At 33.9% G+C, this 12,029-nt stretch overlaps 1 protein-coding gene across 13 annotated transcripts in view; it reads right to left on the bottom strand.

Annotated features, from left to right (window-relative positions):
• The window catches only part of NBEA (neurobeachin), a 671,041-nt gene that overhangs the window by 504,739 nt on the left and 154,273 nt on the right, over window positions 1-12,029 (bottom strand). For all 13 annotated transcript variants that reach the window (XM_070578754.1, XM_070578744.1, XM_070578745.1 and 10 more), the window contains exons 14-16: window positions 3,323-3,402; window positions 2,546-2,608; window positions 2,352-2,449 (exon numbers count right to left, since the gene is read on the bottom strand). In XM_070578754.1, coding sequence (XP_070434855.1) covers window positions 2,352-2,449; window positions 2,546-2,608; window positions 3,323-3,402 — 241 coding nt within the window. The remainder of the gene's footprint in view (window positions 1-2,351; window positions 2,450-2,545; window positions 2,609-3,322; window positions 3,403-12,029) is intronic.

Genomic DNA, 12,029 nt, shown 5'->3' with positions numbered 1-12,029 from the left:
AACATTCAATGGCAAAAATAATCTTGAGAACTACAGTAAAAGCTCACAGCCTAAAAACATGACCATAGGCAGACATGGAATGAGAAACTCCCACAGAATTCCTATTCTCCAGAAATAACTTTGAGTTGGAGGGAAAGAATAAGATCCACCCTGAATCAAGAGAAATTATAGTTGACATTTGAAACATGAAAACATCTAGGGCCATCACACATCTACACTATGTAGGATCTTATTCACAATTAGACAAGCATTTCTTACAAAACAAGATACAGACACGGGACTGCAATAGAGTATGAATAGGAAAATTATTGACAAATCAGTTAATGAATGCTTACTTGTAATATAATAAGATAGGTGAATCCTAATTCATCTGCTCAAACTTACTATATTCAGCCAGAAAATTATCTAAACTATGTGAGACAAGCAGTTATCTATTCTTTTCTTCAAAGACTTTCAGATATAAAAATACCACATTTTTAGCTATTCAGTTCAGTGTTGTATTATCACAAGGTGTTTCTTAAGTCCAGTTAAAATATTGCCAGAATTAAATTAAGTTTATTCTTTGTGTTTATTTCATACGTATGAATTATAACCAATCAAAATTTTCCCCAGAAAACATTTCATAGAAAACTGTTACCCTTTGGTACCTATTTTCTAGGGTACAGACTTTTAAATGTTTTCTAATAACCCTACTTTTTCTATCTTTTAAGCCAGAGCCTACATACTCCACACTTTTTTGAAGTGGAAACATCGAAGTAGCGAATTTTCCATCTTTGTTTTGAAAATACTGGTCAGAATGTGACATATTCAGCTGGTGTTAACCATGAACAAGCAGGCCTTTGTATTCATTATGCCTAATCAATCCTTTCATATCATACATTTAAAGTACTATTTCAGTCCCCTAAAGATCATACCAAATAGCACTCTCTTTTGTAAGATCGTATTTCCAGTGTGTCAAAATAATGCAGAATTCTATTGCTGCATTTCACAGCAATAACCAATCTAAGGTTGGTATCATCCACAAGGCTGATAAGAATATTTTCAATTAATTCACTTAATTAATCAGTTAAGATAACAAAAATAAAGCAGATACTAGGATCTAAGGTCAAGGATACTAAGTGTTCACTCTAAATATAATTTAAAAAGAATGAGTGTAATTATATTATTATGTTGAACCACATGAAATTGCCATTTTTGGTAAAATTAGTTAAGTATCAGCAGCTTCACACAGTTCAATATCATAGTAAGAAAATATCTGTAGTTGTTAATAATTAAGTATATAATCCTCTAAAGGATCCATAAAAGATGAGCAATCCCATGGACTGTAAACTTATATGTAATAGTGATGTCAGAAGTTGGATATCCATATAGAAATTAAATGATTGCTCCTCTGATTTGAAAAGGAGTCCTTCAAGTGTAGAAAGTTGTTATTTGCTGATACAAATGGCCAAGTAAAAGAAATACTAACAAAATCCCTTGACAGTTATTGACATACTATTTCCAATCTCTTTTTATAACCTGTGGAAGTTCACTGAGTTGCACAGGACATAACCTAGATTCCTTGTTCATTTTAGTAACAGACTCCAGAAAAATAAAGAGAGAGAATCCTTAAGGGGTTAGGTTATAGGTTTAAGCTCATGAGAATGCTAATCAAGAAAATATGCTTCACTTATTTACATAATTACTTTACAATCACCAAAACTAAAGCTAGTTTTCAAATTCTCCTGGTTTGGCCTCTTGCTGCAAACATCTTTCTGTTATTCCCACCGTGACCACCAATGCCCCAGCTCAACATCCCTAACACTGATGAATAAAATAATCTCTCTACTGATCTCACTGGATCAGTACTGTCCCCTTCCAACTCATTTTCTACACTGCTGATTATAAACCTAATAAAACGGAAATCTGAGTAAATCACTTCCCCATTCAAAATTCTTTACCTTTCATCACTAACAGAATATAACCTAAACTTACCATTATATGAACCTTCCAAATCTGGCCACTATCTAGCTCTAGAGCCTAAACTCATATAATTTTCTTGTGCTCTCTTTTGCTGAAATACACCATGCTTTTTCTTGTCTTCTTGCAAAAAAATTTGCTCTTCCCACTACCTGAAATATCTTTACAATAGCAACAACAATTTAATTACTCTTGTTGAGATCTGAGACCCATTTTTTATACACTACATGTTTCCTTGAATACTAGAAGATTAATAGCAGCTCTGTCCATTTATTCCCTTATGTATAAGATTTTGCTATATTTATTCAAAAGTGCATAAAATAGAGGTTATTGTAGGAAGCACAATTGTACTCAATTAAAGTCTATTAATAATACTAATATTATAATCATACCTTATTCCATTTCTTTGATCAAATGCTGGTATCATTGAGGCTGGGTGTTCTGACATTAAAGCCACTAGTAACTGTAACACATCATGAATATTTTCATCCTGCATAATAAGGACCACCAATATTTATTTAGTTAAAATTTTACTCTAATGCTTTGAATAAAATAATTAAAATAGAAGACCCAAACCATGTCCTACCTCATGCATTGTAAGTAGATAATTTAATATACTCTGAAGTTCATCTTCCTTGACCCCTCGATCCTAATTTAAAAAAAAATTATTACTTAATTTAAATCTAAGATTAAAGCTTTAATATTAAGACAGGCATCAAAATGATCATTTAAAAGAAAATAAGAACTTAAAAGTAGTGATATTTTAATTAAAATATCTAACTACTTCATAATTCACAGGCTGTATTACTTCAAGTTAAATAAATATTTAGAAAATTGTATCTATTCTTTTCAAGTTGCTAATATATGATTGATCTTTACTATCAAAAGTTAGTATATTTTGATCATCTAAATGCATTTATATCACTATTTTCTAACCATTTATTCTTTTCTTAAAGTAATGCAAATTACCGCAAGATTACAATACCAATTGCTATGTATTTTACCTTTGTTTTCCATTTGTCTTTATCTGAATCTTTTAAAAATCCTACTTTGATAAAATACGTAATGTAAGCCTTCTTATACAAGAACACAGATCATTTTATAGAGTAAAATCTTTACGCTCAATTCTTATGCATATGTTCCTTGTCCACTTCTGTTATATCCTTTAGTGTGGACAATCACAAAGAGTATTTAATAAACAATGAAGTTCAACAAAAGTTAATACTAAGATTTACAGAATTTTGAAAGCAATTCATGAATTAAAGGTAGTTACTACTAATTTTACAACAATGATTTTAAACTATGCCAAAAATTTCTTCTCAACTAATATATTTCAATTTTGAATTATGTAAAATTCTTTTACCTTTAGTATGAGCTGTTTCAGAAAAAGTAGCATAAATGCCCGTAGTGATATAATTTCCTTTTGTGATGGCCGGGGACCATCTAGAATAAAACAGAAAACGAGAGGAAAAAAATGGGGGAAAAAAATCCTCATGAGATTCAATAAGCTTAATGAAATTATGTTGGGATACTATGGAATTCTTTAAATTATATTTATTATAATTACAGTATTTATTAGTATTAATGCTATATAATTTCAATAATATCAAAGAAACTAAATATTAATTTTCACATTTTTGGCAATTTCAAATTATTCAGTAAACATCAAATTTGGAAGAAAGAATTACTTTTTAAAAAACTATAATATATTACTATCCATTGATAAATGTACAATCAAGTATTTATATGGATACTTTTCCCTACATTTATTAACTTTGTAGTTCCCTTTTCCCCCTCAAATCCAAGTTTTCCCAATATTTCTTCCATGCTCATATTAAATTTGTCTTCATTTAAAGGTCATCTTCATTTCCACCCCATATATTATATAATAAAGCACAGAAAGGTGACACTCTATTGTAATTACTTGTTTTGCAGCTTTTTTGTTCCACGTTACTTCTACATACCAAATACGTATTATAGTGAACTCTGAATAAATGCTTCTGAGTCATTAAATGAACAAAGTATAATATATATCCAATCCATCATAACATCTGAATTTCAAAGAAATTAACTGAAAATATTTAATTATCAATAACAATGAGAATATGCAGTGATATATGTAATAAATATGATACACAATAATGAAACTATACCTTTAAAAATGTAACTAGAACCACGAAAGTCTTTAAACATCAAGACTTTCTTGAAGCAACCAGGATTTATACAGCTTCTCTACAAATTTTAAAACTACAATCCCATTATGTATAATTTATAACAGCTGCTTAATAACTCAACAATATTCACATGCAGATTACTACATCTCAAAACAAATTATCACTCAAACAATCCATTTCATCTACTCTTGAGAATGAAATCTTTTTCCTATTTTCCAGACTCTGCCCTCCACATTTTTTGCTCCACTCCTGTTAAAAGTGTACAAAGTACCCTTTCCCTCCATACCAACAGTTGGTATTAGGTTTTTAAAATCTTTTTCATTGTGAAATATAGCACACATTACAGAAGATAAAATGTGTGACTTAATGAATTATAAAATAAACACCTGTATAACCACTTTTTAGGTCAAGAAACTGAATATTGACAGCAGGCTGGCAGGGAAACCCATCAACCACTGGTGTGCAGGTAAAGGAACTGCACAGAGTAGAAGGGTGAGGTCCTGATTCATATCATTTGCAGATTTCTGATTTCTTTTACATAAATTCTCCCACCATAAGTGATTTCAAGTTCAAGCTACCAGTGGTTTAACAACCAGCTCATAACATCTCTGAATACTTAATAATTGGTTGTGGTACCAGCCTACTCCAGCATACTAAAGCCCTCACCCTACCCAGTCCTCATCTGTGAGCCACATTCCCCATCCTGATGGTATCCCCGACTCCATCCCAGTAGAGATGGCCATTATCTTAGACATAACTTCTTTACTATTATTTATAATTCTGCCATCACTTAATTAAATTAGAAAAGTTTTATACTATCTTTGTGCATCAGTTTTTTCTTTTATTATTAGGATGAGGATAATAATAGGGCTTATGTCATCAGATGTTTTGTGAGGATTAAATGAATTAATATATGCAAAGGAATGAGAATAGTGCCTGGTACATTTTAATTGTAAGCAGTCAGTAAATGTCATCTATAATTACTATTGTCATATACTGCACAATGTAAACAGCATGTTGCAGAAAAACATATACCCATGTGTGAGTTTTGTGTATATGTATGATATGAACCCATATTTTACAAAATAAAACAAATAGATTTATCTTAAAAACATAAAACTGAGTGACAAAACAAATCACAAATGATACCATTATGTAAAATACAGAAGCTAAACAATCAACTATTTAGGAATACATACATAAATAGCAAAGGAGTAAAGTATAATAAAAAATAATAAGCCCTCAAGTAAAGAAAACGCGTAATAAACATAAAATTGAGGACGGGGTTATCTCTATGAATCGGAATGGGAGAAAGACGTGACCAAAGATAGGCACGCACAGGATTACGGTAATGTTCTATTGCTTAAACTTAGTGATGTTTATAAAAGGTTCATTATACATTTACATGTATAATACCATTTTCTGTTTCTGATGTATTCAAAAGAAATCTTTGAAACACCTATAACATGAAGCACCTATGTATATGAATGTGAAAGTACGTGTTTGCATGAACAGAGAAAAAGAGGTGGAAAAATATACAAGACTAGTAATTCTGGCTATATGGCAGAGCATTAACATTTTTTATTATTATTATTTTATTGAGGTCATAATGGTTTATAACATTGAGAAATTTCAGAACATTACTATTTATCAGTAATTGGTATAGACTGCATCGTGCTCACCATCAACAGTCTAATTTTTATCTGTCACCATATAATGTGCCCCTTTACTCCTTTCACCCACTCCCCCAACTGCCTTCCCCTCTGGTAACCACTAATCTATTCTCTTTGTCCATGTGTTTGTTTATCTTCCACATGAGTGAAATCATGTTATGTTTGCCTTTCTCTGTCTGGCTTATTTTGCTTAACATCATACCCTCAAGGTCCATCCATGTTGTTGCAAATGGGATGATTTTGTCTGTTTTTACGGCTGAGTAGTATTCCATTGTATATACATACACCACATTTTCTTTATCCATTCCTCAGTTGATGCGCACTTGGGTTTCTTCCACATCTTGCTTATCATGAATAACACTGCAATGAACACAGTAGTGCATAAGACAATTTGAATTGTTGATATCAAGTTTTTGGATAAATACCCAGTAGCGGGATAGCTGGGTAATATGGTATTTCTACTTTTAATTTTTTGAGAAATCTCCATACTGTTTTCCACAGTGGCTGCACTAGCTTGCATTCCCAACAGCAGTCTATCAGGGGTGCCTTTTCTTTAGATCCTCTCCAACATTTGTTATTTTTTGTCTTCGTAATCATAGCCATTCTAACAGATGTACGGTGATATCTTATTGTAGTTTTGACTTGCATTTCCCTAATGATTAGTGATGTTGAACATCTTTTCATGTGCCTGTTGGCCACCTGTATGTCTTCTTTGGAAAATGTCAGTTCATATCCTCTGCCTATTTTTTGATCAGGTAGATGCTTTTTTGCTGTTGAGTTCTTCATATACTTTGGAGATTAACCCCTTGTCAGAGATATGATTTGCAAATATATTCTCCCAGTTGGTGGGTTGTCTCTTCATTTTGTTCACCATTTCCTTTGCCTTGCAGAAGCTCTTTAGTCTGATGTAATCCCATTTATTTATTTTTTCTTTTGTTTCCCATGCTTGAGTGGACATGTTATTCGAAAACACGCTGCTAAGACCAATGTCAAACATTGTAATGCCTATATTTTCTTCTAGGAATTTTATGGTTTCAGGTCTTACATTCAAGTCTTTAATTCATTTTGAGTTAATTTTTGTGTATGTTGTAAAATAATGGTCTACTTTCATTCTTTCGCATGTGGCTGTTCATTTTTCCCAACACCATTTATTGAAGAAACTTTCCATTCTCCATTGTATGTTTTTGGCTCCTTTGTTGAAGATTAGCTGTCCATAGATGTGTGGTTTTATTTCTGGGCTTTCAATTCCGTTCCATTGATCTGCATGTCTGTTTTTGTACTAGTACCATACTGTTTTGATTACTATGGGTTTGTAGTATATTTTGAAGTCAGGGATTGTGATGCCTCCAGCTTTGTTCTTTGTTCTCAGGATTGCTTTTGCTATTTGAGGTCTTTTGTTGTTCCATATAAATTCTGGGATTCTTTGTTCTATTTCCATGAAGAAAGTCATTGGGATTTTGATTGGGATTGCACTGGATCTGTAGATTGCTTTGGGCAATATGGACATTTTAACTACATTTATTTTACCAATCCATGTGCATGGAATATCCTTCCATTTCTTTATGTTATCCTCGATTTCTTTCAATGTCTTATAGTCTTCAGTGTATAGATATTTCACCTCCTTGTTTACATTTGTTCCTAGATATTTTATTCTATTTGTTGCGACTGTAAATGGGATTGTATCCTTGAGTTCTCTTTCTGTTAGTTTGCTATTACGGTATAGAAATGCAATTGATTATTATAAGTTGATTCTGCACACTGCCACTTTGTTGTACTTGATTATTTCTAATAGTTTTCTGATGAACTCTTTAGGGTTTTCTATATATAGAATCAATTTGTATGAAAACAGTGAGAGTTTCACTTCTTCATTGCCTATGTGGGCTCCCTGTGAATTTGGATATGTTACATTTCTTTTTCTTGCCTAATTGCTCTAGCCAAAACTGCCAGTACTATGTTGAATAAGAGAGGTGAGAGTGGGCACACTTGTCTTGTTCCTGTTCTCAGAGAGATGGCTCTTAGTTTTTCACCATTGTGTGTGATGTTGGCTGCAGGTTTGTCATACATGGGCTTTATTATGTTGAGGTACTCTCCTTCTGTACTCATTTTGCTGCAAGTCTTTATCATAAATGGATGTTGGAGCTTGCCAAACACTTTCTCTGCATCTACTGAGATGATCATGTTATTTTTATTCCTCATGTTGATTGATTTATGGATGTTGAACCATCCCTGTATCCCTAGTATAAATCCCACTTGATCATGGTGTATGATCCTCTTAATGTATTGTTGAATTCAATTTCCCAACATTTTGTTGAGGATTTTTGCATCTATGTTCATCAGCAATATTGGTCTATAACTTTTCTTCTTTGTGTTGACTTTGTCAGGTTTTAGGATCAGGGTGATGTTGGCCTCACAGAATGAGTTAGGAAGCAATCCATCTCTTTCAATTTTTTGGAATAGTTTGAGAAGGATAGATAATAAATCTTCTTTGAACCTTTGCTAGAATTCTCCAGAGAAGCCATCTGGTCCTGGACTTTTGTTTTTGGAGAGGTTTTTGATTACTGTCTCAATCTCTTTACTTGGGACTGGTCTATTCAGATTCTCCAATGCTTCTTAATTCAGTTTTGGGAGGCTGTATGATTCTAAGAATTTATGTACTTCTTCTAGGTTATCCAATTTGTTGGCATATAGTTTTCCATAGTATTCTCTTATAATCCTCTGCATTTCTGTTATATCCATTATAATTTCTCCTCTGTCATTTCTAATCTTATTTATTTGAAACTTTCTCTTTTTTTCTTACTGAGTCTGGCTAAAGGGTTTGTCAATTGTGTTTATCTTCTCAAAGAACCAGCTCTTTGTTTCATTGATCCTTTCTAGCATTTTTTTGTTTCAATTTCATTTATTTCCACTCTAATTTCTATTATTTACCTCCTTCTACTGACTTTGGGCTCTGTTTGTTTTTTGCTTCTGTTAGGTGTAGTTTAAGATTACTCTTTGATACTTTTCTTGTTTTTTGAGGTGGGCCTGTATTGCTATGAATTTCTCTCTTAGAATCGCTTTTGCTGCATCCCATAAGAGTAGTATGATTTACTTCCATTTTAATTTGTCTCCAGACATTTTTTAATTTCTCCTTTGATTTTTTGATTGATCCAATGGTTGTTCAGTAGCATGTTGTTTAGTCTCCACATATTTGTCACTTTCCATGCTTTTTTCTTATAGTGGATTTCTAGTTTCCTAGCATTATGGTGAGAAAAGATGCTTGATATGATTTGAATCTTCTTAGATTTATTGAGGCTTGCCTTGTTTCCCACTATATGGTCTATCTTTGAGAATGGTCCATGTGCACTTGAGAAGATTATGTATGCTGTTGGTTTTTGATGGAGTGTTCTATATATATATCTATTAAGTCCATCTAGTCTAATTTTTCATTTACTTCCATTATTTCCTTGTTGACTTTCTGTCTGTATGATCTATCCATTGATCTAAGTGGGGTGTTGAGGTCCCCTACTATTATTGTGTTGCTGTTAATTTCTGCCTTTAATAGGTCTGTTAATAGTTGCCTTATGTACTTTGGCACTCCTGTGTTAGGGGTATACATATTCATAAGTGTTATGTCCTCTGGGTCGAATGTCACTTTTATCATTACATACTTCCCCTCTTTCTCTTTCATTGTCATTTTTATCTTGAAATCTGCTTGGTCTGAATAAGTATGGCAACACCTGCATTCTTTTGTTTGCTATTCCTTGGAGTATCATCTTTCATCCCTTCACTCTGAGCCTGTTTGTTTCTAGAGCTATGATGTGTTTCCTGTAGACAGCATATTGTTGGGTCTTGCTTTTTAATCCATCCAGCCACTCTGTGTCTTTTGAATGGAGAATTCAATCCATTTACGTGTAGAGTATTGATATACGAGGGCTTAATATTGCCATTTTATTTCTTGTTTTCTGGTTGTTCTATATTTCCCTTGTTTCTCTTCCTGTGCATTTCTGACTGCCATTTTAGTTTGGTGATTTTCTATGATGGCTTTTTCACTTTTATCTTTTTTCATCACTTGCATCTCTGTTCTGATTTTTTGTTTAGTGGTTACTATGAGGTTTGCGTAAAAAGATATCATAGATGAGATAGCCCATTTTCTGATAGCCTCTTATCTCCATCAGCCTAAGTAGATTCCATCTCTGTCCTCTTTTTCGTCTAAGTTGTTGTCACAAATTATTCTGTTTTGTGTTGTGAGTTTGTGATTAAACTGAAGTTTCTACACTTATCTTTGATGCTTTCCTTCTCTCTATCTTTAACGTTATAATTAAGTGGTTGCTAACCTGTTCTAACAGAGAGTTGCAATTTTCTGATTTTCTCTATTTCTCTCCTTGCTCAAGGCTTTGTAAACCTTTTCCTTTTTAATCTGGTATGAGGGCATTCTTGATCATTTCTTTTAGGGTGGGGTCTCATGGTGAAGAACTCCCTCAGCTTTTGTTCATTTGGGAAAGTTTTTTTCTCCATCATTTTGAAGGATAGTTTTGCTGGATAGAGACTCTTGCCTGAAAGTCTTTGTCTTTCAGTATTTTGAATATATCATTCCACTCTCAGGTGGCCTATAAGGTTTCTGCTGAGAAGTCTACTGAAAGCTTGATAGAGTTTCCTTTGTAGATTCCCTTCTGTCTTGCTGCCTTTAATATTTTTTCTTTGTCATTGACTTTTGCCAGTTTAACTAACATATGCCTTGGAGAAGGTCTTCTTGCATTTTTGAAATTATGTGTTTTATTGGCTTCATTTACTTGTAATTCCAGTTCATTCTCTAGGTTTGGGAAAGTTCTCAGCTAGTATTTCTTGAAGAAGCTCTCTGCACCTTTCTCCCTCTAGAATATGTATAATCTTTATGTTACATTTCCTAACTGTGTTGGATATTTCTCAGAGAATTTATTTTCTTTTTTAGTCTTAGTTCTCTCTCCTCTTCCACCTGAAGCATTTCTATATTTCTGTCCTCTAAATTACTAATTCTGTCCTCCAAATGTCAGTTCTGTTTTGTATGGTTTCCAGATTGATTTTTATCTTATTAATTGTGCTCTTCATCTCCAGCACTTCTGTTTGTTTTTTTTTTTAGAGTTTCAATCTCTTTTAAGAAGAATACCTTCTGCTCATTAATTTTATTCCCGAGTTCATTTAACAGTTTTTCTTAGTTTTCTTGTTAACTCTTTGAGTTTCTTGATGATGATTATTTTGAATTATCTGTCATTTAGATTGCAAATTTCTGTGACTTCAGGATTGCTTTCTGTCTTGTCATTTTCCTTCTGGTCTGAAGTGTTAATGTATTTCATCATGGTGTTCGATGAAGTGGACCTTTGCTGGTGCATAGTGGTTGGTTGTATCAGGTCACAGATTCCACCTGCCACCACTGGGGTGGCAGAAGCTGTGTTTTCTGAATTCACCATGTCTGCTGGAAGTTGTGCTGATAGGGCTGGTCTGCATTTACCTGCTGGCTACCATGCTTGGCGGGTCACATGCACAGGCACAGCTGTACTCTGGTGTAGATCCACTGCTCTGGTCAACTGGCCAAGCTGGTGCACCAGGCAGGGGGAGGCAGTGGGGAGTGGAGGTGCTTTCTTTCACGTCCAAGTATGCTCAGCACTCACTGCTGGCCTGCCTGGGCTGCTGGGTTTGGTGGGAGTATCTATGTGGAGGCTGAGCCACCTCATTGTGGAGCTTTCCTGTGGGCTAGGAACCAACTCCAAAAGTGAAAGCATTCCTGCAGAGTCCCATCTATTCCCCTGTCTCCTGTTAGAGTTGTGTGACAGCCTCTGTGTGAGATCCCACACCCTAGATCACTGCCATTTGGAGTGGGAGGAGATCCTCTCACCTCCTTCCAGTCCTTCCCAGGGATCCAGTACCCCCACCTTCAGACATTTGGCTGTGTTGATCTCTCAGACGTCCTATTGTGCTGTGTTGATGTCCTTGTTGGTTAATGAATATCCTTTTGGTTGTATCTTCAGGGGACAGACTAAAGGAACAGCATCAGCCATGAAGCTGGTGATAAAAGTCTTTGGGAGAGTATTAACTTTTTATTCATAAACCTTTAAATTATCTCACTTGCTACCAAGGTCATGTATTATTATGATATTTTTAATATAAATAAATGTTTTTACAGTGAACTATCTGTAATAATTAAGAGGCAAAAGTGTTAACTCAGACTCAAAGCAAAAAGATCCTACTTTTCTAGGTGAGTGATGACACA

Source organism: Equus przewalskii, chromosome 16 (assembly GCF_037783145.1).
Source record: "Equus przewalskii isolate Varuska chromosome 16, EquPr2, whole genome shotgun sequence".
NCBI lineage: Eukaryota > Metazoa > Chordata > Mammalia > Perissodactyla > Equidae > Equus > Equus przewalskii.
This window is presented reverse-complemented; position numbering and strand designations above follow the sequence as displayed.